The sequence below is a fragment of the Mauremys mutica genome, unplaced genomic scaffold (assembly GCF_020497125.1).
Source record: "Mauremys mutica isolate MM-2020 ecotype Southern unplaced genomic scaffold, ASM2049712v1 Super-Scaffold_100095, whole genome shotgun sequence".
NCBI classification, from domain to species: Eukaryota; Metazoa; Chordata; order Testudines; family Geoemydidae; genus Mauremys; species Mauremys mutica.
Window position 1 is genome coordinate 1510449 of NW_025423264.1, and position 26464 is coordinate 1536912.

The 26464-nt window shown below is 54.8% G+C and overlaps 2 protein-coding genes and 1 non-coding gene across 10 annotated transcripts in view; 2 read left to right on the forward strand and 1 right to left on the reverse strand.

Annotated features, from left to right (window-relative positions):
- The window catches only part of LOC123358685 (butyrophilin subfamily 1 member A1-like), a 48804-nt gene extending 42356 nt beyond the window's left edge, over positions 1-6448 (forward strand). For all 8 annotated transcript variants that reach the window (XM_045000987.1, XM_045000984.1, XM_045000986.1 and 5 more), the window contains 3 exons: positions 810-830; positions 935-961; positions 5422-6448. In XM_045000987.1, coding sequence (XP_044856922.1) covers positions 810-830; positions 935-961; positions 5422-5987 — 614 coding nt within the window. In that variant the 3' untranslated portion in view covers positions 5988-6448. The remainder of the gene's footprint in view (positions 1-809; positions 831-934; positions 962-5421) is intronic.
- Positions 6449-16156: 9708 nt separating this feature from the next.
- On the forward strand, positions 16157-16238 carry TRNAS-UGA. Its single transcript has one exon. It is a non-coding gene; the product is annotated as a tRNA-Ser (tRNA).
- Positions 16239-19851: 3613 nt separating this feature from the next.
- Positions 19852-26179, reverse strand: LOC123358686. The gene is made up of 3 exons (XM_045000993.1): positions 26163-26179; positions 24258-24300; positions 19852-21606 (listed from the first exon to the last, which is right to left on the reverse strand). Exon 3 carries the CDS (start codon positions 21422-21424, stop codon positions 19943-19945), a length of 1482 nt encoding a protein of 493 aa, XP_044856928.1. The 5' UTR covers positions 21425-21606; positions 24258-24300; positions 26163-26179; the 3' UTR covers positions 19852-19942.
- Positions 26180-26464: the final 285 nt, after the last annotated feature.

The window sequence follows — 26464 nt, forward strand, 5'->3', positions numbered from 1 at the left end:
GAAATTAAGCAGAGCCCACATTCCTTTGTTTAGGCCAGACCTGTTTGCCAACTTCTGTTTGGGCTCAGCTGTGGGGCTTGGAACTTGGGTTAATAACACTGTACAGGGGAATCTTAAAACATCACAGACAAATTTGTCACACATATTTTATCAGGGAAGTACTAATCAGCAAATGATGAGTTTTCAAACAATACCTTTCAAGGCATACTTTGTACAAAGATTATTACAATAGTGCATAGAGTGTGAGTACAGGGGTGTGTTCTACCACAGTATGTCTCTCCCCAACACCTTCTATGGTGATAATCAATATAAAGAAATTGGTTATTCTCTCACCATTGTCCTCACCCTCCTGAATTTCTCCCTTTATCCCTGCTGATCCAGGGGACCCACTGATTCTCTCACAGGCTTCCTGATTCTGATAGGCTGAAATAAATCCCTGGTATTTGTTTTATATCTCTGGCCATTCACTCTTCTAGTTAAAACTTTGGCCTATTCATTCCCATCATACTCTTTACCCGATGCACTTTTCTCCTTTTACTGACTTCACAGGGTTAATATTTTAATATTTTCCATTTGCTGAAGGATCCCTCTTTGGCTCTTACAACCTCTTGCAGCTGGCCGGACGGGGTTACTGTGTTTCTCCCCTTGCTGATTCCTTTGTTGCCCAGGAGCTGCCAGGCTCTGGTTGCTGATGTAGCCTCCTGGCTGAGTCTAAGGATTTTAACTTCTCTTCTTTAAAGTCTTTTTGACTCGCTTTCCTTCTGCAACATGACGTGATCCTGACTCGTTTCTCTGTGTTTTGTTTTTAGCCAAACTCCTGGCTGAGATCAGTAAGTTCCATTGCCCCCATTATCACCCTTGTGTGACATTGTTTCCTGTTCAGAGTGTCAGTGTTCACGGGCGTTCTCACCCCTCTGTCTGTGTTTGGTTACAGGGTGGAGAAGCGCGCAGCTCTACGCAGGTACTGTACATGTCGCTGATATTTTATCCATGGGGATACCCACCTCCCCGTGGGAGCTCCTGGCTCCTTTCCCTACACAGAGCATTTTCCTATGACATTCGATAGGCTACAAACAGCTGTATGGGTGTATTTGCACCCAGCATGTTACCTGACCATATGTATGTACTTGTGAAGGCTGGGAGAGTCTGGGCAGCTCCAGCAGGGATTAGAGACCCCAAGGGACATGCACACACATTGCAGCACCACTGGCCATGGCTCCATGTACTCTGGGGTATCCTGCCGCACACAGCTTCGAGGGAGGGGGGCACTCAGGTCAGTTACACAAACAGGGTTGGGGTCCTGTTGTGGTTGCCCCCTCTGAGGTGCAAAAAATGCCTGCTCCACATACACCCCCTGTCTCCTCACCCCGGGCACTGTGTCCCATCCCACCCTGGGAGAGGAGACCAGCCCTCTCAGGCTTCTGTTCCTGTCACTGCCCTGGGCACCAGCCTCACAAAGCAGGGCCTGGCACCAGATCCAACCCGTTACCATCCGGCAGTTAAACGTCACGGTTGGTACTTCCACCGTGGTGACTGGGCCCTACCAGCTCTGAGCTCCTCATCTCCCGCTTGCTGGTCCCAAGACAGTCTGAAGCTAGCGCTCCCTTTGAGCAGTCACTGCCACCCCACAGCTTCCCCCACTACAGCCACTGACAAACCCAGGACTTTTAACCTCCTGCACAGACTCAGATTTCGCAGGACAGCGACCTGAACAATGGGCTGATCCTGTGAAAACCTGGACAGGTGGCAACCCTAGCTCCTGTCCACACAAGCCAGTAACACCCAGCTGAGCTGGTTACAGGCCCTGGCAGGGACGCTGAGCTACCAGCTGCTGTGATCACTAACATTGTTAACTCCACCGAGTGCCACACACCATGCTTAGAACCGCCAGGGCCCTGGACCCAGCGCCAGAACAGCTGTAACCTAGACTCATAGCAATGCAGGGTTGGAAGGGACTTTGCGAGGTCACCTAATCCAGCTCCCTGCACTGGGGCAGGGCCTAGACCATCCCTGACAACCTGTTCTTACAAACCACCAGTGACAGGGATCCCACAGACTCCCTTGGAGCCAGTCCAGAGCTTCACTGCCCTGAGAGTGAGAAAGTGTTTCCTAATCTCCAGCCTCAGTCTCCGTTGCTGAAGATTCAGAGGGGCAGCCGTGTCAGTCTGTATCCACAAAAACAACGAGGAGTTCGATGGCACCTTAAAGACCAACAGATTTATTAGGGCATAAGCTTTCATGGGGAAAAAAACCACTTCTGCATCCTCTGTGCATCTGAAGAAATGGGTTTTTTTTACCCACGAAAGCTGATGCCATAATAAATCTGTTGGTCTTTAAGGTGCCACTGAACTCCTTGTTGCTTTTCCTGAAGATTGTGCCCATTGCTCCTTGGACAGGCCCTCGCCCTGCCCGCTGGGGGCGCTCAGGGTGTTGCCAAGTGTGAGTATTGTTGTTACCGCATTGCGGGGGGAAGCTGGATGGGCTGGTTTGGCAGGGGGCAGTGATGGGAGCTTTCACTTCCCTGTCACCGATCTCAGCCCAGCCCGAGGCCAGTTCTTAGTGGACAGGAGCTCACATCATAACTCACATTAATGGCAACCACAGGGAGACCAAGACCTGCATGGGCCGCAGGGAGAGAGGTTCCAGCAGGGGTCAGGGCTGAGCCATGTCAGCAGCACCGTGCGGGGCTCACACAGCCGCTGTGACATCCTTGTACACTCAGTGCATGGAGCTCCAGCTGCCAGGGTGTAAGTGCCACTTCTCGAGGCTATGTGGGGGGGCCCTGCCCAGATTGGCCTGCTGCAGGGAGAGGGAGAAGGGGGAGTTCCCTTCTCCCACTGTGCCTGCCCCCCAGCACACTTGGCCCTAGCCCTGGCAATGGGGAGCAGAAAGTGCGTGAGCCAGAGTCCCCTCAGCACAGTTCCAGCTCGCTCAGCCCCCATCCCCAGCCAGGCTGGCTCAGCTGCACAGAGGCAGCGACCAGGAGCAGCTGGCTTCGGCCACATCAGAAAGGCTCTGTCCCACTCCCCGCCCAGGCCCAGCGGCTGAATGTGCTGGGGCACAGGTGCAGTGGGAGAAGGACGGAGCTCTCCCCCCACTCCCACAGGTAACACGGGGCAGGAGGAGCGGGGCAGCCCCGGGCTGGGCACAGGGGAGAAGACACATGGGGTGGTCACACGTCCTCCCTTTTAGATTGTGCCCCCCTAGTATGGGGAGGCACGAGTCATCAGGGCCCAGCACTGAACTCACTGACACTGCCCCAAGGACCCAGAGAAACCTCTTCCGATTGGGGCCTGTAAACTCGGTGAGGAGTGTGGAGCAGCTGTTTGAGGAGTGCACGAGCCCCGAAGAGGCGCCAGGAATCATGTCAGCACCACAGGAGGGACTCTCACACTCTGCTGGCAAAGCCAGGGCACCTAGGTCCCAGGGGAGGAGCAAGGGGGGTTGCTATTACAGAGTCTGGTTGTGACTCCAGAGCTAAGGCCAGGAGATGTTTCCCATATTAACCCTGATCCTCCCCCCGCTGCCTGTGACATTAAACTCCTTCCCTCCTATAATGTCTCCTTAGCACTCTCCAGCCTTGGGGGAAAACTCTGGATATTTCAGGCCAATCTGACTGGGTGCAGGGGGAAAATCAAGTGTTTGGCATTGAGCAAAGTCTCATGTTTTAAACACCAAGGGTTCATCTACACAACCTGCGGCAGCGAGTCTCAGAGCTGGGGCGACAGACCTGGGCTCACGAGATGGCGGTAAAATAAGCTGTGTAGGCATTGCAGCGCAGGGAGGGAGGTTCACCAAAGAACGTGACGTGAGATCTGAAATGAAAGCCAACCTGAGCCCAAACATCTATGCAGATTTTTAGCACCATAGCATGAGCCCAAGCCTGTCAACCCTGGCGATGAAATTCACTGCCTTGGGTGGGAAAGTTCCCAGAGTGACAGGCAAGGGGGAGGCCTGGCTGTGGGTGATGACTGTAGGGCCAACTGGCATGGAGAGTCCCAGCTGCCCCCCGGAGCAGGGCTGCCTGGCCAGTATGTGTGGAGAGGGCTCTGACCTGCTCTTAGTAACTGTCACACAGTCGCATGGTCTGGTCTACGCCCAGACGGTAACCAGTCACCTGGCAGTGATCCCGTCAGTGTGCCAGGCCCCACGAACCCACACAGTTGCATTGGAGCAGGTTGAAGCATGTGTCCATTCTGTCCAGCCCAGAGCCCACCAAGCTGTAGTGAACCCCATGGTCAGGCTGTGTCTGTCTCCGTCTGGCCTCCTCGGTCAGTTCCCAGGTGAAAGAACCCCCAGCTTCCTCCAGAAGCCAACACTTTATCCCCCCACCTCACCCCTTCACGCCTTTGTTCTTGAGCTGGGGTCAGCTCAGCTTCCCTGCTGGGAGGTGGGAAAATCCACCTGCCTCTGGGTCCTTGGGTGTTAGGTGTCAACCTCCTGGTTTTCCATTGTTTTCTCTGCTTTTCCCCTGATACGGGGTCAGCCTCGGCCAGTTCCTTTTAATGGCCCCGTCAGGCTCAGCCAGCCAGGTGACACATACCTCCTATGTCTCGCAGCCTGCCCGGGGAGCGACTCCCCACTGGGTAGTCAAGAAAAATACAGGGGAAAGTGAGGCACAGATAGGAATTACAAAAATAATACAGAAAATTCCCACTTTGTTACAGCCTCCCCTCTTCTCTCTCCCCAGCACTCACCTCTCTGCTCACCCTCCTCTGTCTCCTGGAGCCAGCCTCTCTCCTCAACCCTGCCCTCGTGGGGATGGGCCCTCCATCACCCTGCTCTGCCCCCCAAGTGCCTGCTGCGCGCCTCACCCTCTCTTCCCACCCTCTCCTTCCTCCTTTCCTCCCTGTTATCTTCCCCTCTCCTCATCCCCTTCTTCCTGGTTGGCTCCTGCCCCTTTCTCCCATCTTCTGGCACCTGCCCCTCTCCTCACCCCAATCTGCGCCCCTACAACTGAATGTCTCCTCACCCACCCTCTGCCTCCAATTTACCCCTCTCCTCCCCTCCTCCCACACTGTGGCCCCCCTCCCCTGGCTCTCAGGTGCCAGCCCCTTCCTTCCCTCTGCTGCCCCCAATGCTTTCCCCTCCCCTACTGGTACCAGTGCCCACCCTTCTCCTCCCCCACTCCTTTCACTTGCTCCCTGAGTACCAGCCTCTGCTCTCTCCTGGTGCCTGCCCCTGCCCTCATGCTTCTGCCCCAACCTTCCCCCACTAACACCTGCACCCCCATGTCAGCCCCTCCCCATACTTACCCCACCCCATCAGTTCCCTCAAGTTCTCTCTTCAGAGGAGGCCCTGCCTCCCCTTCATGCGCAACAACCCCACAACGCTCTGATTAATGGGTACTCAAGTTAATTTCCCTTTGATCCCTGTGACCAGCCCCTGCCCCCGGCACTGACTCTGTGACTCTCTCCCCAGTGGATGTGACTCTGGATCCCAACACAGCAAATCCCTACCTCATCCTGGCTGAGGATTGGAAAAGTGTGACACACCGAGACAAGCGCCAGGATCTGCCTGACAATCCGGAGAGATTTGATACTATGGCGGTTGTCCTGGGCGCTGAGGGATTCACGGGCAGGAAACGTTACTGGGAAGTGGAAGTTGGAGAAAAAAATCTCTGGACTCTGGGGGTCTGTAGGGAAGATGTGAGCAGGAAGGGGCATATTGTATTTCTACCGAGGCATGGATACTGGACAATATGGCAGCATGCTGGGCAATTCATGGCCAATACCTCCCCCACAACCTTGCTGCCTGTGAGCGTCAGGCCCAGACGATTGGGGATTTTCCTGGACTATGAGGCGGGCGAGGTCTCCTTTTACAATGTGACTGACAAGTCCCATCTCTTCACTTTCACTGACACCTTCTCTGGGGTTCTCTGCCCTTATTTCAACCCTGAATACAATAAAGGAGGTACAAATATGTTTCCCCTGATAATCTGCCCAGTCCCAGCTCAGGCTGGAGGGAGTCTCTGTCCCGGACAGTGACACCCGCAGCAGAGACTGTCCCCTCCCAGCACTGACCAGCCCCCAGGCCTGTTCCCCTAGGGGGAAAGGGCATTACCTGCCTTTCTCCTACCATCCCCTCCCCTCTCAGTTCCCAGCATCAGGAATATTGGCAACCAAGCAGCCCTAGAGGGTGGGAAGGAGGCTGCAGGGGCAGAGGGGTGTGTGGGTGCTGTGCCCAAGGGTGGGGAGGAAGCTGCAGCAGCAGGGAGGGAAAAGCCCAGATCACAAGACGTGCAGGATGGGGGAGATGAGAGAGGTCTATAAAATCATGACTGGTGTAGAGAAAGTAGATACAGAAGTGGTGTTTACTACCTACTTATAACACAAGAACTAGGGGTCACCAAATCAAATGAATAGGCAGCAGGTTTAAAACAAACCAAAGGACGTATTTCTTCACACAACGCAGAGTTAACCTGTGGAACCCCTTGCCAGAGGATGTTGTGAAGGCCAAGACTATAAAAGGGTTAAAAAAGAACTAGATAAGTGCATGGGGGACAGGTCCATCAGTGGCTATTAGCCAGGATGAGCGGGATGGTGCCTGTAGCCTCTGTTTGCCAGAAGCTGGGAATGGGCGGCAGGGGATGGATCACTGGATCATTACCTGTTCTGTTCATTCCCTCTGGGGCACCCGGCATTGGCCACTGTTGGAAGACAGGTTTCAGAGTCGCAGCCGTGTTAGTCTGTATCCGCAAAAAGAACAGGAGGACTTGTGGCACCTTAGAGACTAACAAATTTATTGTAGCATAAGCTTTCCTGGGCTACAGCCCACTTCATCGGCAGACAGGATACTGGGCTAGATGGACCTTTGGTCTGACCTAGTCTGGCCGTTCTTACGTTTACTTTTCAAAAAACAAAGAAAAAAAGAATGAGAAATGGTATTTTTGTCTTAGGTAGTCCCTACAGTTTACGGTGTCTTAGAGCCTGATTCAAAGTGGTCCAGTTCCAGGGGGTTGTTCTTGGGAGCGATGTGGGTCTGGTCCAGTTCCAGGGGGTTGTTCTGGGGGAGGGATGTGGCTCTGGTCTGATTTGGAGGGTTGGCCTGGTCTTTTGGGGGCACAGCTGGTCCTGATCCCAGTCTGTGTGCCTCTCGGCCTTGGGGGGAGGACAAGCAACTCTAGTATGATTAATTATACTGTCAGAAAAATGTATTAAAATTTTGATTTTTTTTATTTTTAAAATATTTTAAATAGTTTTAAATTCACCCCAATTTCATATCAAAATGTAATTCAAGCCCTGGTGATTCCTATGAGAAATGTGAATGGTGAGATAGTGGGAATGCGCCTTTTTTGTGGGAGCAGCACATGGCTAGTATTTTGGTTGCTCTGGCTTTTGTTAGCTGTGTTTTATTTTCTCTGTTTTCTTTTATAATTTATTTTATATCCACTTGTGTGCGTATCTTTTTTTCCCCTCGGACTACTACTGCTGGTACCCTAGTGGCAGCCACCTCCATCTGCAACTTAAACTTCAAATATTGTTAATAAAACCTATGCACCTGTGCCAAAGACAAGCCTTGTGTCGATCTCCTGTCTTTTACAATTATTCCCCATGGGGGCCCACACATATGTTTGGTGCCAGGCCCACAGAAGTTTCATCCAGCACTGGACACCTGTATGGTAGCACACGCAGCAACTTCTAGCACTCCAGCCTGGAACCAAGTAAATAATATAGGGGCAGGCACACAGCTCTGCTTACCCTGTGGGCTACAGGAAAGGGATCAGATGAGTTGGCCCCTGCTGATACATGGGCCTGCATGGTATCATGGAAGCAGCATATAAGGTTGAGTAGTTTGTAGCTGTTTGGCCTGAGGTTGGTACTCATGTTCATCAGCTCTTCCAGACAGGGGGAACTGAACCCGGGTCTCCCACAGCCCAGGGGAGTGTGTGAACTGTGGAGCTAAACGTTATAAAGCAGCTGATGTGACCAACCCCACCTCTTCCTTCTCCCCCTATCGCCAGTTTGTGTGGCGTGAGGCAGCTGCCTACCTCCAGTCCAGCAAGAAATGCCTTAGGCACCTGAGTCACCTGACGGCAGGGGCTGGGTTCCCATTTGTGGAGTGCTAAGCAGAGACAGACACCTCCCTGCAACCCAGATTTAGGCATCTATCTGGGGGGGGGGGCAGGGCTTAGGACAATGTGCTTCTCCCAGCCCCTCACTCCTGACCCACAGCCCCCTGCCAGTCCAGCCCGGCCCCCCCCCCCCAGCTCTGCGGTGACATTTTTTTTCAATGTCTTTGATTTCTTTTGTAGATTTTTTTTTAGTCTCTTTGTGTTATTTTTTTCTGTTCGTTTCTTGCTATTTGACTGTCCTTTGTTACTGTTACTATTCAATGTCTGGGTGGTTTTCTGTTTATTTTTTACCTCTTTCAAGTTTTCAAATGGAATTCCCCCCCCCCCCCCCCCGCCAGCTGAAATCCCATCTGCTGGAAATGTTGACTGTTTTGCAGCACCGAGCAATGAAATTTTACTTCTGACTATATTTCAATGACGTTGAATATTCCTCCCCCTTGTCAGCCTCTCCCATTGACTAGCTCACATGGCTCCCCACCTAGTGAACTGGCGTTTGTGACTCACACTGGAAGGTGCCTGTGGTGCCCAGGCATTGTAGGGGGAGTTCAGATACCTGACTCTGCTTTGCGGATCACAATGTAAACCAAGCAATTTAATACTACACTGGGGGGGGGGGTAGTGTGCACGTGCTGTGTGTTTAGAAACACCCTGTACATACAGTACAGGGCTATAGCTGGGGGGTGCCCCCGCCTTACCCCACACAGGCCCAGCCCACTGGCACTGGAGATGAGGCGGGCGAGGAGGCTGAAGCTGCTGCAGGCTGGGAGAAGCACCTTGCGCAGCAGCAGCAGCTTCCCCTACTCTGCGAGCACCAGGGGTGGGGGGCTCAACCCTCAGCCCACCCACTCCCCTCCTTCCCCCAAGCCCCCATCCTTGACCTGCCTCTTCTCCCCCCCTTTACTTCCCACGGTGCATCCTCACTCCTCCCTCCCCACCTTTCTAAAGGCCACAAGCCACCTGATTGCCCTGGGCCGGAGGCAGGGGAGGGAGGGGGAGCCTGTGCGCCCAGTCCTCACTCCTCCCCGCTCCCGCCAGCCAGCGGATTGCTGCAGGCGGGGAGGGAGGAGAGGGAAGGCGCTGATCTGCGGGGTCTGCCGGCAGGCGGGAGGTGCTGAGGCGTAGGGAGGCTGCCAGCTGTGGAGAAAGCAGGCAGCCCAACCACGTAAGAGTGGAGCATCGCACAACTTTAAATGAGCATGTTCCTGAATCAATCAGCAACTTAACAATGTTAACAGGATGGGGGGACAAAGTGTGGAGTTACTGATTTGAGCATTGGCCTGCTAAACCCAGGGTTGTGAGTTCAATCCTTGAGGGGGCCACTTAGGGATCTGGGGCAAAAATTGATCCTGCTAGTGAAGACAGGGGGCTGGACTCAGGGTCCCTTCCAGTTCTATGGGATAGGTACAGATCCATATAAACTAATTTATTGGAAAAAATTGCTGAGGCTGTTTCCTAATTCATTAAAAAAAATCTCCACTGGCTCCTGGAACTTCCCAGTCTCACACCTGGACAGAAAATTTCATTCAGTGACACACTGTAATTTGTTGTTCTTCAAATGATTGCTCATGTGCATCCCACAATAGGCTCATTGTTATTCATGCACTTGGCCAGGAAGACCCTTAGTACTTGGGTACTGGTACCAGATTTGCCCATTACGTGGGATATGCTTGGCACAGAGTGTGGGGGAGCCTGGCCCTGCACCCCTCTTCCTGGGACTCACAGTGACTCTCAGCCAGCCAGTAAAACAGAAGGTTTATTGGACACAGGAACGCAGGATACAGCAGAACTTGGAGATACAGCCAGGACCTCTCAATCTACTCCTTCTGGGGGTGCAGGGAGCTTGGTTCCCCGCTTGGGATTCTCTGCACTGCACCCCCCCAGCACAAACAAACCAAAAATCCCTTCAGCAACTCTCGTGCCCCCTCCACTCTCCCCTGTCCTTTGTTCAGTCTACCAGGCAGGTGTGAATTTCCCCAAACCCCACTCCTGGCTCAGGTTACAGCGCAGGGAGAGTCTTCTCATCCCCAGCGTAACTTCCTGCAACATTCCCAGGTCAAATCCGCCTGGTCCCTGCTCTGGCACAGCCCCTCACTCCCGACCCAAAGACCCCGCCAGCCCAGCCCTGACCCCCCCAGCTGATAGAGCCCCTCACCCCTGACCCGCAGCCCCCGCTAGCCCAGCCCTGCCCCCCACAGCTCTCCTGGTGCCCCTCACTCCCGACCCGCAGCCCCTGCCAGCCCAGCCCTGCCCCTCCCCCCCAGCCCTGCCGGTGCCCCTCACTCCCGAGCTGCAGCCCCTGCCAGCCCAGCCCTGCCCCCCCCCCGCTCTGCCGGTGCCCCTCACTCCCGAGCTGCAGCCCCTGCCAGTCCAGCCCTGCCCCCTCCCCGCCAACTCTGCCGGTGCCCCTCACTTCCAACGTGCAGCCCCTGCCAGCCCAGCCCTGCCCCACCCAAGCTCTGCCAGTGCCCCTCACTCCCTACCCACAGCCCCCTGCCAGTCCAGCCCTGCCCACCCCCAGGTTTGATGGTGCCCCTCACTCCGGACCCGCAGCCCCCTACCAACCCAGTCTTGCCCCCACCCAAGCTTTGATGGTGCCCCTCACTCTCGACCCACAGCCTCTGCCAGCCCAGCCCTGCCCGCCCCCAGCTCTACCGGTGCCCCTCACTCCCGACCCGCAGCCCCTGCCAGCCCAGCCCTGCCCCCCACAGCTCTGCCGCTGCCCCTCACTCCTGACCCACAGCCCCTGCCAGCCCAGACCTGCCCCACCCAAGCTCTGCCGGTGCCCCTCACTCCCGACCCGCAGCCCCCTGCCAGTCCAGCCCTGCCCCCCACAGCTCTGCCGGTGCCCCTCACTCCCGACCCGCAGCCCCTGCCAGCCCAGCCCTGCCCCCCACAGCTCTGCCGGTGCCCCTCACTCTCGACCCGCAGGCCCTGCCAGCCCAGCCCTGCCCCCCACAACTCTGCCGTGCCCCTCACTCTCGACCCACAGCCCCCTGCCAGTCCAGCCCTGCCCACCCCCAGGTTTGATGGTGCCCCTCACTCCGGACCTGCAGCCCCCTACCAACCCAGTCTTGCCCCCACCCAAGCTTTGATGGTGCCCCTCACTCTCGACCCACAGCCCCTGCCAGCCCAGCCCTGCCCCCCACAGCTCTCCTGGTGCCCCTCACTCCCGACCCGCAGCCCCTGCCAGCCCAGCCTTGCCCCTCCCCCCCAGCCCTGCCGGTGCCCCTCACTCCCGAGCTGCAGCCCCTGCCAGTCCAGCCCTGCCCCCTCCCCGCCAACTCTGCCGGTGCCCCTCACTTCCAATGTGCAGCCCCTGCCAGCCCAGCCCTGCCCCACCCAAGCTCTGCCAGTGCCCCTCACTCCCTACCCACAGCCCCCTGCCAGTCCAGCCCTGCCCACCCCCAGGTTTGATAGTGCCCCTCACTCCGGACCCGCAGCCCCCTACCAACCCAGTCTTGCCCCCACCCAAGCTTTGATGGTGCCCCTCACTCTCGACCCACAGCCTCTGCCAGCCCAGCCCTGCCCGCCCCCAGCTCTACCGGTGCCCCTCACTCCCGACCCGCAGCCCCTGCCAGCCCACCCCTGCCCCCCACAGCTCTGCCGCTGCCCCTCACTCCCAACCCGCAGCCCCTGCCAGCCCAGCCCTGCCCCCCACAGCTCTGCTGGTGCCCCTCACTCTCGACCCGCAGGCCCTGCCAGCCCAGCCCTGCCCCCCACAACTCTGCCGTGCCCCTCACTCTCGACCCACAGTCCCTGCCAGCCCAGCCCTGCCCCACCCAAGCTCTGCCGGTGCCCCTCACTCCCGACCCGCAGCCCCCTGCCAGTCCAGCCCTGCCCCCCACAGCTCTGCCGGTGCCCCTCACTCCCGACCCGCAGCCCCTGCCAGCCCAGCCCTGCCCCCCACAGCTCTGCCGGTGCCCCTCACTCTCGACCCGCAGGCCCTGCCAGCCCAGCCCTGCCCCCCACATCTCTGCTGGTGCCCCTCACTCTCGACCCGCAGGCCCTGCCAGCCCAGCCCTGCCCCCCACAGCTCTGCCGGTGCCCCTCACTCTCGACCCGCAGGCCCTGCCAGCCCAGCCCTGCCCCCCTAAGCTATGTTCAAGAATCTGAGAAAAGGTGCAAATCTGAGACTTTGTTAGCATTTTATAATTAGAGAGATGGGAAAATCTCAGGGCATATTCAATTAGAAATAGACAACTAGAGAGATGTGGGACAAACGTTTAGGGTATTTTATATCAACCTTTGAGATTTGCAGAGAAAACCTTCTGGCAAACAGAGGCTACAGGCACCATGCCTGCCCACCCTGGCTAATAGCCACTGATAGACCTGTCCTCTGTTAATTTATCTAGTTCTTTTTTTGAACCCACTTATAGTCTTGGCCTTCACAACATCCTCTGGCAAGGAGTTCCACAGGTTAACTATGCAACTGCCCTGAGTTCCCCCCCCCCACCCCGGGTTGTATCTGGAAAAGAGGATGAGGATGAGGAGAGCCATGATGTGTCTGTCACTGGCTGGTGCCTCAGTTTCCTCTAGGCAGCAGTGCTGCAGCCTCCTTCGGTCAGTGCCCATGCAGCTGTGTCGGGGGAAGGGGGAGTAGAGGCTCATGCTCCCCAGCCCCATGCCCCTCCCCCAGCAGCTGGGGAATCCAGGCCAAATGTAACCCTGGTAGCTGGGCCGGGATTAGCCTGGGCCGGGGTAGGGCTGGGGAGGAATTGCAGGGGAGACAGACGCACCTGCTGTGAGGGGAGATCCTCCCATTCCCTGCCAACCCCCCTCACTCCTTGCAGCACGGCGCCCCCTAGCACTTCTTTCTCTGTCGTGGGGGTGTCTGCTGCCTGCTTCTCCCTTAGCATCATCTCTCCCCACCCTGGGGCACTGGCGTCGCCCGTCCTGTGCAAACAGGCAGCCCCTGGTGTGCCCCATGGCACTGCCCTGCAATTGGGGGGGGGGGGACAGCTGTTGGATGGAATATGGGGTGGGCAAGGCTGGGGACCAGGACTCCTGGGTTCTCCCCCTCCCCAACTCTGGGAGGAGAGTGGAAGTTGGGGGTAGAGTCGGGGAGGGGCAGGGCTGGGATCCAGGGCTTCTGCTTTTTCTCCACCTCCTGCAGCTGCCTTGGTCCTTTCAGTGCGTTTCCTGTTCCAAATTCATTTGCTGACTTGTGCAACCCACCCCAGAGGTGGCTGCATCTCAGTGTTGGGTGAGGCGTCCTTGGCTGCATCACCTCCTAACCGCGTCTCTCTCTCCCTGCAGGTGACCCTGCAGCACTCGGCAAACATCCGCAAGATCATGGGGGGCGCTTTGAGCACTGGGCGGGCAGGCAGGGGTCAGGCACCCAGCCCCCCCCCGCCCCCCGAGAATGGGACCCAGCCCCCGCTACTTTTTACAGGGATTAAAGAGGGGCAAAGGGGGGCAAATCAGAGGAGGGGGGTGGCCAGGGTCTGAGCAGGGGGTAGAAATTGACTGGTCGGGGGGTCAAGCAGCTGGAGGCAGAGTTAGGAGAGGGGCTGAAGGGCAAAGTCAGGGAGGGGGGCAGAAGCCAGAGTTCAGCCCAGGGGGAGGCGCTGCCAGAGGGTTAAACCCCGGCACAGGCAGGGGCAGAGGGGTAACAGTTACCCCGGGGGGCTGAGACTCCAGTGTTTGCAAAAACTGGGTGGGGGGAGCAGAGGGGCTTTTCTATTTCCCCTCCCACAGGCAGCACCTCTCAGCATGGGCTTCCCAGGGCTGGGCTCTTAAAGGCACAGGCATCCCACTGCCTAGACACTGCAGCTCCTCTCTGATGTAACCTACTGAGGTGCTGCAGTAGGAGACTCAATTCAGTGAGACCGGGCATTCCCTATACGCCCCCCAGCCAGGGAGCTCTGCACGCCCTTTCCCGAATTTCTCCAACACCCCTTCCCCCCGTTGGTCAGGTAGTTACATGCAGCGCTGCCAATGTTGTCAGTGCTGTCAATGTTGTCAATTTGAATTGAAATTGCAATGTTAACACACACTTTAAAAGCAGATACAACATATGAAAAATACTTGTACCTGAGAAAATTTAATAGGTTTGAAAAGTCTGGACAAAGCCGGGTTTCCTCACCCAGCTGTTGTGTTTGCTGACAATGTCGGTGCATTGGCTTCGGCAATGTTGGCCAACCTCAGAATTTCAAATGATGATTTGGAAGCAAGGTGTGGATGACTCTCCCCTGACAGCCAGTGACGAGCCAGGGTTGGGGGAGGCTTTGGGACCAGACTGTATTTACATGAACTCACCTACTCTGCCGAGGTATCCAGCAGACAGAGCTGGGCCGCCTCTGCTCTAGGTGCCCAGAGGAGGAGGGAAGGTGTGTGGGCCTCCAGCCTGGGAATCTTCTTCCCTCCTGCCAAGCCCTGACTATCAATCCCGGCCCTGACCCTCCTTTCTTCAAGCGCCATGTGGGCCCCAGGAAAAGTTTGGCTGGAAGCACGAGGGCCAAACTTGTGGGCATCAGGTAAAGCAGTGAGAATCCCAACCATCAGGGTAGCAAGTTCTAGAGCCCCAACCCATTGTGGCCACCCCAGCCAGAGACCTGGCCCTAGGAGGTGTGAGTCACCCAGCAGACCCTCATGGGTTGGCTTGTGTAAGGGGCTCTTGGCCCTTTACTAAAACTTAGTGTGTGAGTGTGCGGGGGGGGGGAGGTTGGTTGGCTAGTTCCCCGTCCCAATAGAAGGGGGAAGGGCCAATGGGAAATCAGGCCCCTGAGACTGACAGTCCCCTGGGCAATGGGGAGAGGCCAAAGCTCCAAGTTAGCCGCACTGACAGGCCAGGCAGTGTAATGAGGGAGTCACCAGGCCAGGGGGTCCCATCCTCCGTGGGAGCTGGAACTGCCTGGGCCAGAGGGGGGCGGAGCTAAGGAGAGAGCAGGAGCCCGAGAAGAGCCGGGGAGCAGAGCTGTGCAGGTGTAGTGCCAGAAACTGCTCCCTGTAGGACTTTGCTACCTGCAGCAGTTACTGAGACCTAAGGTTGTTCTTATTTGCTGACTTGTCCTAATTGGCTCAAACTTGACAGTGGTTTCTCTAGCAAAGGCCAGTCCCTGGCCCCTTGGTCCAGACATCCTCATTCACACCAGGCTGGGGTGACCAGATGTCAAAGATGAAATATCGGGACACGGGGGGCGGAGCAAAAAAAAAAAAAGCCGGAGGCTCCCCCCACCCACCGCCAGGCGGCAGTGGCACAGCCCCGTCTCCGCCCAATTCTCGGCTCCGACCCCCGATACACCCCCAGCTCCCCCATCCCCTCGCTCCTGGGCCCAGCCTGGGCTCCGTGCTCTGCAGCGGAGCCGCGCTCCAGGTCCCTCCTGCAGCTCCCGGGCAAGGGGCAAACCAGGCAGCCGGGCCTGGGCCCTCCCGGCAGAAGCGTGTCTGCCCCATGTGTGTCTCTGCCCCCTGCCCACATGGGTCCTGCCCGCTCCGCACTGCCCCCAGCCCCACTGCGCTGCCCCGCAGGCTCCAGGGCTGGAGCAGCCTCCGTGCTGCGCTCCCGGCCATGGCCATGGCCCGTGTGCAAACCTGGGAGGGAGGAGGATGCCGCCTGCTTGGGGCTGGGGGCAGGGCCAGGGCGGGGATTTGGGGAGGGATCCAATGGGGCAGTGAGGGGGTGGGGCTGGGGGCAGGGCCAGGGCAGGGATTTGGGGAGGGATCCATTAGGGGAAGGAGGGGTCGGGGTCGGGGGGGTGAGTGTCCCTCCAGGATCTGCCTGTGTGCCGGAGCAGAGGGCAAAATTGTTTGTTAGTCCAGTGTCCCGACCAAACATCGGTTGGGACGCAGGACAAACAAGCAAATATTGAGACAGTCCCGATAAAATCGGGACGTCTGGTCACCCTACATCAGGCTTCAAGTTGAGAATCATTTCCCCTTCCCACTCTGTGGGAGGGGAGACTTTTAAACGCGCTCTCTGTGCGACTGCACATGGCTAAGCAAAGAGAACAAACCCCCCAATCCCCCCTGTGCTTTGGGAGCCAGGTTTGCGGTGGGAATTCTGTAGCTCAGATGACTTCACGCCTGGGCATTGGGATTCTTTACCAGTTTCTCTGGCATGGGGGCAGTTTTGTGCTCACAGCTGTGATGGCCGAGTGGTTAAGGTGTTGGAGTTGAAATCCAATAGGGTTCCCCTGCACAGGTTTGAATCCTGCTCACAGCGAGGCCTGTGTTTTAGCCAGTCTCGAACCCGGGCAACACCTCTGTACAACCCCCTGAGACACTCTCAATTCTCTCCCCACCCCAAGTAAATCCTGTTCTGCTCCTTTCATAGAGATCCCTGGGACACCCCCTCACACTGTGTCCCTGAGGGGTCAGGCAAACTCTCAGCACCTGAAGCCTCTGCCACTCACCTGGTGCCCCATAGATCAGCCATAGCCCTGGTTCTGCTCCTCTCTCTAGAGAGCAAAAGGAGCCAAGTCAGCGACTCCATGGGAGCTACGGGGCTGCAGAACCAACAGAGAAAAAATAGGTGCTCAGCACCCACTGGCAGCCAGCTCTCCCCCCCGCCCCACAGGCCTTGCTGACAAGCTCCTCCTCTTCCCCTTCAGCGCCTCCCACCTGCCAGTGATCAGCTGTTCAGTGGGGTGCAGGAGGGGCTGGGCGGGGAGGGGGAGGATCAGAGACAGGAAGAGGTGGGGGCGGGAGAGGAATGGGGCAGGAAGGTGCAGGATGGGAAGAGATGGGACGGGGTGGGGGCTTGGGGGAAGGGGTGGAGTGGGGGCAGAGCTTGGGCCAGAAATGGGGAGATTTGTCCTGGGCCCTGCACCCCTCTAGGGCCAGCCCTGAAGTAAGTGTGTGTGTGTGTGAGAGAGAGAGAGGCAGGGGGAGCTGCCTGGGCAGAGGGGCTGGAACCAGGGGCGGCTCCAGGCACCAGCACACCCAGCGCATGGTTGGGGTGACAAGCTGCGGGGGGGGGGGGCTCTGCTGGTCACCGCGAGGGCAGCAGGCACCCCCAACCCCTCCCCCACTCTGCCCCCCTCCCCTCCCCTCCCCTCCCAGAGCTGAGGGAGAACCCAGGAGTCCTGGCTCCCAGCCCTGCTCCTCCCCGCTATTTCCACATGGCTCCATCCAACAGCCCCACCCCCCGAGTGGGGAGAGACGAGGCCAAGGGAGAAGCAGGGGGGCCGGGCCGAGACCCCGGGACACGCGAGTTCGCATCAGGAGCCGGAGGGGGGCGGGGCCGGGGCTCCCTGGGGGGCGGGGCGGGGATGAGGAGTTGCGTTGGGGGGGAGGTGTCGGGTTGACCCAGGGACCCGCCCTCACCTGGGCTGGAGAGGACGGAGGCGCCCCGTGGCAGGCTGGGAGTTGTAGTTCCTGGCTCGTCTCAGAGCGGAAGTGACGGGCCGGTTGCTCAGACAACGCCCCCTCCCGGTGCACTCTGGGAAGCGTAGTTCTCTCTCTCTCACACGCGGCCTCTATTGGAGGAGGGGCCGTAACTCGTCCCTTCGCCGCGCCCCTCCCCGCTCCCTGATTGGTGGAGAGAGCGCGGGACAGAGACTCGGCGGGAGGCCCCGGTTCCCTCGCCCGGAGGCTTCGCTGCCCTCCGCTCCCCCCGCCCCCCGGGCGCGCGCTGCGGCCGTTGGGATTCGAATCCCGCTCGCGGCCAGTGGGACCCGCCCCGGCGCTGCTGGGGGGTCCCGGAGCGGGGGTGGGGGAGTGGGGGACGCGGCTCGGGGGCAGCCGGTGGGCGGGGCGAGGCGCGGGACGGTGAGTTGCGGCTCCGCACGGGGGGGCCGGGGGCTCAGACCCCCAGTTCCAGGCGCCAGGCCCAGCCCCTGCCGCGGGCCCGTGGGATCCGGGCGGGGGGGGGCACAGGGCAGAGGCAGCGCGGAGTGAAAGGGCTTCACCCCCCCCAGCTGGGCCGGGGGGGCGAGGGGGCTGAGCTGCCTGGGAGCAGCCCCACCCGCGGCAGCCTGGGGCCGCGGGGCCGGGCGATGTCCCATCCCATGTGCGCTGGGACCCAGGGGCAGAATCAGTCTGTGAGTTGTCGGCTGCAGCCTCGTCCGGTCACTGTCTGAACTGCAGAGCAGCCCAGGATCCACCTCCCCGCTTCCCCGCGGCCCTGCCCTGCTCACCCCATCCCCCTTCCTCTGTCGCTCCCCCCCACCCTCACTCACTTTCCCCGGGGGGGGCAGGCTCTGGGCTGGATTAACATGGGGGCAAATCAAATCAGGCCATGTCCCTGTGGGGAGGGGGTTTCACTTGTTGATAAAGGGCGGGGGGAGACCTCAGTCTCTGTCTGATTGTGTCTCTCTCTCCTCAGGATATTGGGGTTGAGTTTCCTGGGTCAGACACTGCTGATTCCGAAAAGGATTAGACATTTGTATGGACAATATCATCTTACCTTATCATCTTATCATATTACAATAGCACAAGTAAGTCACACACGTGACATAGTCTAGGGGCTTGGCTACACTTGCAAGTTAGAGCCCATTAAAGCAGCCCCGGGTGCCCTAACTCCTGAGGTGTCCACACTCGCAAGGCACATGGAGCGCCTGGGCTCTGCAGCTGGAGCGCTCCTGGTAATCCACCTCCATGAGAAGTATAAAGCTTGCTGAGCCCTGCTGAAATACCCGGGCATCAGTGTGGATGACGTGTTGCATCACTGCACTGTGTTTGGCCTCAGGAAATGTCCCATAATCTCCTGAAGTCAAGTGCCCACTCTGGTCATTGTTTTGAAATCGGCTGCAGGCCTGCGGATATCCCCTTTCAAAGCTCCGTTTCTGACAGCCGGCTGCTTATCTGCTCTGGGACAAAGCAACCATTAGTGTGGAATGCTGCTGCTGTTGTGAGTGTGTATGAGGGGAGGTGGGGGTCTGCGGCTGTCCGAACACACAAGACAGCATGCTGACACACTCTCAGCCCCCCAAACACACTGTCACTCCCCCACGTACACACAACACACTCCCTGTCACACTCCACCCCCGTCCCCCATTTGAAAAGCACGTTGCAGCCACTTGCACACTGGGATAGCTACCACAGTGCACTGCTCTCTGTGGCACTGCCAGAGCTGCTAATGTGGCCACTCCAGTGCGCTTGCAGCTGTCAGTGTGAACACACGGCAGCAGTTTCCCTGCTGTGGTTTCACTCCCAGCGCTCTACCTCTGCAAGTGTAGCCAAGCCCTAAATTTGCCAGACGAACCAAACTCAGTAACTGCCCCCCACCACCACATGCAGGGAGTAGGGGCACCGTGGAGCACACGCCGCACTTACTGGCTCAGCCTTGTGCATGCTGGGGTGGCCACCTCCCTGTTGATGAGACCTGGTCCCACCATCTCCACGGAGCTCCAGTCTGCCCTGGTGCCATCCCTGTCTGTGTTGTCTTCTCTAGCAGTTGACTGGAAGGTGAGCACTGGCCACATGCCATGTAGCCGTGTTGTCTCGAAGGGCGAAAGCAGGAGGAATGGTGCCTTCATAGCCCACCTAATATTCCATAACATAGTTAAGGAAAATATTTCTCAATGAATTCTCAGTAAAAGATCAGAGGCAGCCAGTGTCTGCATCAGTCTACGAGCATTGGTATTTTCTTGAAATTTGTCAGACCAACTGTTGGGATCAAGGAGACGCGGAGTCAAGAGGTTTGTTAAGCAGGCGTCCCGAGCTCTCTTGAGCTGGGTTTTTATTAGTAATTAGAACAAAGAGCATGAGATCACAGTTACTTGTAACATATTGATTGGTTCACCCATAGCCATCTCCCCTTGTGCAATATATCATAATTGGTGAAGGGACTACGTAAGCTATTGGAGGGGCTACGTGCACTATTGCCTAGTCTGTGCTTAATCAATAACCTGAGCATTGCTTTACCTTAAGCCAGGAGTAAATGTAATAAACATGTGTGTGGTTTGCCAGCACAGCATATTTTCACTACATCTCCCCCTTTTTGTTTTTAAGCAATTTGCAGGCATAATGAATGCTCTGTTTTGTATTAAGTCGTTGCCAAGGGCAGCCTTGGACAAATAGGCTAATAAGTGAAGGAATACACTGTAATATGCAGCAACAAAGTATTAATCCTGCAACTATAACAATAACATATGCAAACATTTGCTTTAGCCAGGATAGGTCTGGCAGCCATCCAGTAAGCCAGTCCCAGAATCCTGAAAAACCAACATCCATAGTAACTTCTTTTGTTAAATTATGTAGCTTTACAATTTGGTTGTGCACTGCTTTTTCATTATTGCTTAGGTTAAAGCAACACATACCATCCAATTTTTCACACCCATAATGATGTTGCATTAAAAGATAATCTATGGCCGCTCTGTTTTGCAAAAGTCCATGTCTTAATTCGCCCTGTTCCTCATTTAACAAGGCTAGAGCTTTAGAAGTTGTATTTAAGGCTTTTACTGCCGAGCAGGCTAAGGCGTTAATGTTTTTACTGTTTCGTGCCGCCAGACCGGGCACCCCAACCAGGGATACGGCCAGCGCAACGTATTCGGCCTTACTAATTAGGGCCGCGTGACTATCACAGCTTTCATCAAGGAATACACTCCGTTTTGTTTTAGTAAGTGGTGTACCCTTAGTTTCCTTTTGAGGCAAAACCAAAGACAGCCTACTAAGACAGCATGGAGTTTCATGACTGATGTTGGCTGGAATGTAGTTAAAGGTATATCCGGGGCAGGACCAGAACCAGCCCCTTGGCAATTGTAGGTACTCATACATATATGATATATTAACCATACTTGAGCAATTGAAGTTCCCTTTTGGGAATTGAATACAAGTCTTTTTGGTACAATTAACCATTCTAGCACAACTAACATTAAAACTAGCAACATGCGGTGTTAACAGGGTAACGGCAAAACGCGGTTTGTGCGTTAGTCGATCTCCCCAATTATGGTACCCGGGGTACCCTAATTCCCTAAGGGTAGAATTTTGTTCTAGAGAATTATAAAACCATGTATCATTGTTGATGTCTTTGGGATTATGGCATACTGGTATTAGGCAAGATCCTAGCACCTCCCCCACCGCCCTCTGCTCCGTTAAGCAGAAGGTACTTTGGTTTAAAGTCTTTGCAAATACCTCCCATATATTAAGATGAACCCCCCCAGTCACTATCGGTCCCCCTTCCGTAGGGACAGTAGTTAAACTGAAAATAATTATTGTTAACAAAAGTACAGAATTGGCATTTAAGGAGGCTATTAATGCCATCATATAGTTCTCTGCCGTTTTCTCTTGTCCTGTTTTTTCCAACAGTTGTTCAGCCTGATTAGCTAGGTTCTTTACTTGGCCCCATGTGGCAGGTGCATTTCGCTGGCCCCCTCGTTTTCGGCCCGTTGTTACTTTTCCTTGTTCATCATATAAGTGTATGTTGAAGTCAGGGATGGGGTTGCTCAGTCCCTGATGCCACGCCATCCTTGTATGGTCGAACGTATCGTGCAGGTACCCAGAGCGGGCCGCTTGGTGTTGATACAGCTGCGTAACCGCGCCCCCAGGTGATTAGTGGCACAGGTTCGCTCCACTCCGGGCCAGGTAGCTGACGATAGGTTACCTTTGGAGCAGGAAGAACTTCGGTCGTCTGATAATGCCGTTGTGCCCTGGTGCAAAATTGAGAATTGAAAGGTAATAGATTTAAATGATTGAGTGTAAACAGTACTTGAGCCAGCCATTCTTCCTTTTCTGTCAGGCTGCCGGGGACAATTCCCCCTTTTTGTTTTTGCCGCAGGAGGGCAGTTTTTAATGTGCGATTAGCTCGTTCTACAATGGCTTGTCCTTGGGAATTGTATGGGATGCCAAAGGTATGCGTGATTCCCCATCGCGTGCAGAACGCTGCCATCGCTGAAGAGCAATAGGCTGGGCCGTTGTCAGTTTTTAAAGCTGATGGCTTTCCCATCACTGCAAAGGAACGAATGAGGTGATTACAGACGTGTTTGGCTTTTTCCCCTTTTTGTGGCGTTGCCCATATATAGCCAGAATAAGTGTCTATGACTACATGCAAATAGGACCAGGGAGCTAATGGTGGGAACCGAGTGACATCCATTTGCCACAATTGGTTTGCACCTAGCCCCCGAGGATTTACCCCGATAGCGGGGCCTGCGAGGTTTCCAGTACACTCAGGGCACTGCTGAATAACCGCTTTTGCATCAGATAGTGGTATGGAAAATTGCTTGGCCAATGCCCTGGCATTTTGGTGATGTAAGGAGTGACTTTCCATAGGAGAGCAGGGGAAAGCCTTTAAGGCGTTATCAGCATAGGCATTGCCTTGCGAGATTTCTCCGGGGAAAGGCTGATGACTTCTAACATGTGCGATAAAAAATAGATGTCGTCGGTGACGTAATATCAGTTGTAGGGAAAGAAATAAACCAAGCAAATTATTATCCAAAGATGCAGTAACACAACTAGAAGCAATATTACTAACAACATTGGCAGCATACAAACTGTCTGTTATGAGGTTAACTGGTTGATCAGAAAATGTGTTAAAGGCAAGAATTAACGCAGCCAGCTCTGCACGCTGAGGAGAGCGTTGCGGTAAGGTAAACTGGGATTTCCACTGGTCATTTTTCTTCCAAGCAACCACCCCTCTGGAGGGGCCACCATCGGTGAAAATGGTAAGAGCTTCTGTTATGGGAACGGGAGATACCAAGTAGAATACTTTCAGTGGAATATGCTGAGCAACTTGGAGACGAGGATCCTTGGGAGTATGGTAAGTTACGGACCCAACATAATTGGCTAGGGCTATTTGCACCTCCTCCGAGTGCATACATGCAACTTCCCAGGTGGCGATGGGGATGGGGATAATAATGTTTACTAAATCCATGGCAAACAAGTTTAGTGCTCGATTGCGTCCTTTAGTGATTAATTGAGCAAACATTCCAGACAATGGGACGAGTGTGTTTTTGTGTGTGTGTGGTAAATACATCCACTCGAGGATAAATTCTCTCTCACTTGTATGTTGAAGTAATGCCCCCATGAATTGCTTAGTGTCCCCAAGAATGATTAAGGATGGGGGCACGTCAGGTACTGCTCTATCTACCCACCTTTCTGCCATGGCTTCGTTGACCTTATGCACTACCTCCCGTTGTTCGTTTGTTAGTGATATTATGTCTCCCGGTTGCTTTCCTAATTTTAGGGCATTAAACAGTGGAGTTAGCATAGAAGTGGGAATCTTGTAATACGGTCTTATCCAATTTATGGATCCCAGAATTTGCTGTAGTACTACATATGTTAATTTGTTTGGCAAGGTAAGTTTTGGAAGTATGGGCATGGAGTATGCTGCAAGCATTTTATGACCTAAATATTGAAAAGGTTCGGATTCCTGTATTTTTTCCGGGGCTACTACCAGACCCGATTGACTTAAGATATCCGTTAACTCACTTTTCCATGTGGTGGGTAGGGGCCTACCGGCTATTAAGATATCATCCATATAATGGTATACAAGTAGCTTTTTGAACTTATTTCTGAAAGGTTGAAGAGCAGTGTTTACAAAATACTGACACATGGTAGGGCTATTTAACATGCCCTGGGGTAACACTTTCCAATGATAACGTGTTGTGGGTTGGGCGTTGTTCAGGACTGGCACTGTGAATGCAAAATACTTTCTATCCTTTTCCTGTAACGGTATTGTAAAGAAACAATCCTTTAAATCAATTATTGCCACCTGGTAGTCATAAGGGATTAAATTTGGATTGGGGAGGCCACACTGCAGGGGGCCCATTGGTTCTAATATTTTATTAATTTCCCGCAAATCGTGAAGGAGCCTCCATTTTCCTGATTTTTTCTTAATTACAAAAACAGGAGTATTGTACGGGCTTGTAGTATGCTCAATGTGTTCATCTTTCAATTGTTGCTCAACTAATTGCTGCAAAGCTTCTAATTTTTCTTTAGGTAATGGCCATTGTTCTACCCAGACTGGTTTATCAGTTTTCCACTGTAACGGAAGAGCCTGAGGCTTACTCATCTTCCAAAATCAGTTTCGCCCCTATCTGTTCTAACAAATCTCTTCCCCAAATGTTAAACTGTAAAGGCAATATGCAGGGTTGAATATATGCTATTATGGGACCTTGTTCCTGGGATTTTACCGGTAACCATTGAGAGCTCTTTTTAGATGCTTGGCTTCCTCCTACCCCGAATACCGCAGGGGCTATCTCAGAGGGCCATTTAGGTTCCCAATCCTTTTCAGCTATGACAGAAACATCCGCCCCTGTGTCCAACAAACCGGTCAGCCACTTACCTTGGAGGTTATACTTACGTTGAGGTTTGTGCAGGGATATTCGGTGTACCAACGCCGCCACCTGTGGGTGAAAGGAAGAGTCGCTGTCGCCTTCAGTACGGGTGGATCCAAAGCCTCCTGTACGTGTTACCTGTGATTTTTCTCCAGGGAGCTCATATGGCAACAGTATCATTTGTGCCCAGGAGTCCCCTCGTCTTAAAGTAAAAGGCAGGTGACTCCAATACTGAACATATATTTTTCCCTGATAATCAGCATCAATCACTCCTGGAACTACCATAATTCCTTGTTTACTTGCTGATGACCGAGGGAGTATAATGCCCACCGTCCCTTCAGGAAGGGGCCCTTTTAGTTGAGTAGGCATTAAAAGAACTTCCCCCGGTAAGAATGAGGATTTTTCTTCTTGATTATACAAGTCTATTCCAGCACTGCCGGTCGTTGCCGGTTGCGCTCTAGTCAATTCTTCCGCCCCCATTGTTTTTCCGGGGCCCGGGGAGGGCCCGATCACTGGTTTCCCTGCCCCAGTCCTGATCGACATTGATTTGCCCAATGATACCCCTTGTTGCATTTAGGACATTTTTTGGAGGGCCTACCCACTTCCTGGGCTCTTCCTTTATGTGCTCCCCCTCCAGGTGCCCTACACTGGCTTTTAAAGTGACCCGGTTTTTTGCAATTAAAACAATTTCCTGTGGGTTTATTACCTTGTCTTATAGCCCCCGCCAAAAGAGCCATAGCATGGGTTTGACTACCGACATCTGCGCAAGCCTGAATCATGTCCGCTAAAGTGTACGAGGGGCGATGTATTATAGATTGCAGTACCTTCTTGCAATCAGCATTAGCTTGCTCATAGGCCAGTCGCCGTAAAAGCTCTGTCTGTGCCTCCTCGTTATCGACCTGCCGCTGTACTGCTTCCTTGAGCCTATCTATGAACTGCGGATACGGCTCTGTAGGCTGCTGCCGGGTGGCTGTGAAAGACCTAGTCGGTTTCCCACTTACGGGAACCCTTCTGAAAGCTCTCATAACACTAAGTTTAGTACGAATATATGTATCTGGGTCTAACTCCAACTGTCCCTCTATAGTGCTAAATTGGCCTGCTCCATAAATCTGGTCAGGCGTGGCAGCTGGGGTTGAGTATCCCACAGCAGCTAACCTAAACTCACTGTCCCACACCATATACTGGGCGGGGGTCAGCACCATACGAAATAAGTCTTTCCAATCTTGTGGAGCCATAATGTAGCCATTTCCAATTCCTTCTAAGATGCCTGCCACGAAATTAGACCTGATGCCTGTCTCTGTGATAGCTTTTCTCACCTCCCTCAGTACTGTATACGGTAGCGCTGCCCACTCTCTGGCGGCATTGCCCTGTGCATCGACTCCTGCCGCTATAGGCATTAGCATGGGCAACTCTCCCTCCCACTGATGTTCTTCCTCCAAACTCAATTCCCCCGTCTCACGCGCCAACGCAACCGCCGCCCGGACGCAGCCCCCACGATTCCCCCGGAAACAAGGCTGATCAGTTCCTTTATTAACGGAGGGATCCGAGGGCCGCTGCCCCGTATCCGACACCGCAGGCGCTGGTGGTAGCACCCGCGGGTACGGAGGCGGTGTCGTCAGCGCGAGAAGCGGGGCGGCAGTGAGAGACGCCTGTGGCCCCAGTTTTCCCACTGCCTCAGTACAGCGCTGCCACATGAGCAGGTGCTGTACTGCTGCTCTAGGTTTCTCAAAGAGCTGTGTTCCTATCTTTTGCCAATCTGCTTGCTGCAGGGACCCCTCTTCGGGATACCAGGGGCATTGGCATTCTATTTCCTTAACAAAATCCTCTACATGCCGCAGCGTAACCGCTGGGCAACCGCTCCCCTCAATGAGCTTAAATAATTCCTTAGCATGAGCCTTTTGTGGCACTGATAAATCGCTCCCCATACTCACGAGTGGCTGTTTCCAGCGGGTGCACCTAGACTATTCCAGTCGGATGAGCAGGGGTCCTCGGGATCCGGTGAATCACGTCGGGGTCACCAGATGTTGGGATCAAGGAGACGCGGAGTCAAGAGGTTTGTTAAGCAGGCGTCCCGAGCTCTCTTGAGCTGGGTTTTTATTAGTAATTAGAACAAAGAGCATGAGATCACAGTTACTTGTAACATATTGATTGGTTCACCCATAGCCATCTCCCCTTGTGCAATATATCATAATTGGTGAAGGGACTACGTAAGCTATTGGAGGGGCTACGTGCA

Coding starts and splice junctions, on each gene's coding strand:
- LOC123358686 (XM_045000993.1), bottom strand. CDS start 21,424: ATGGCGTGGCATCAGGGACTGAGCAACCCCATCCCTGACTTCAACATA.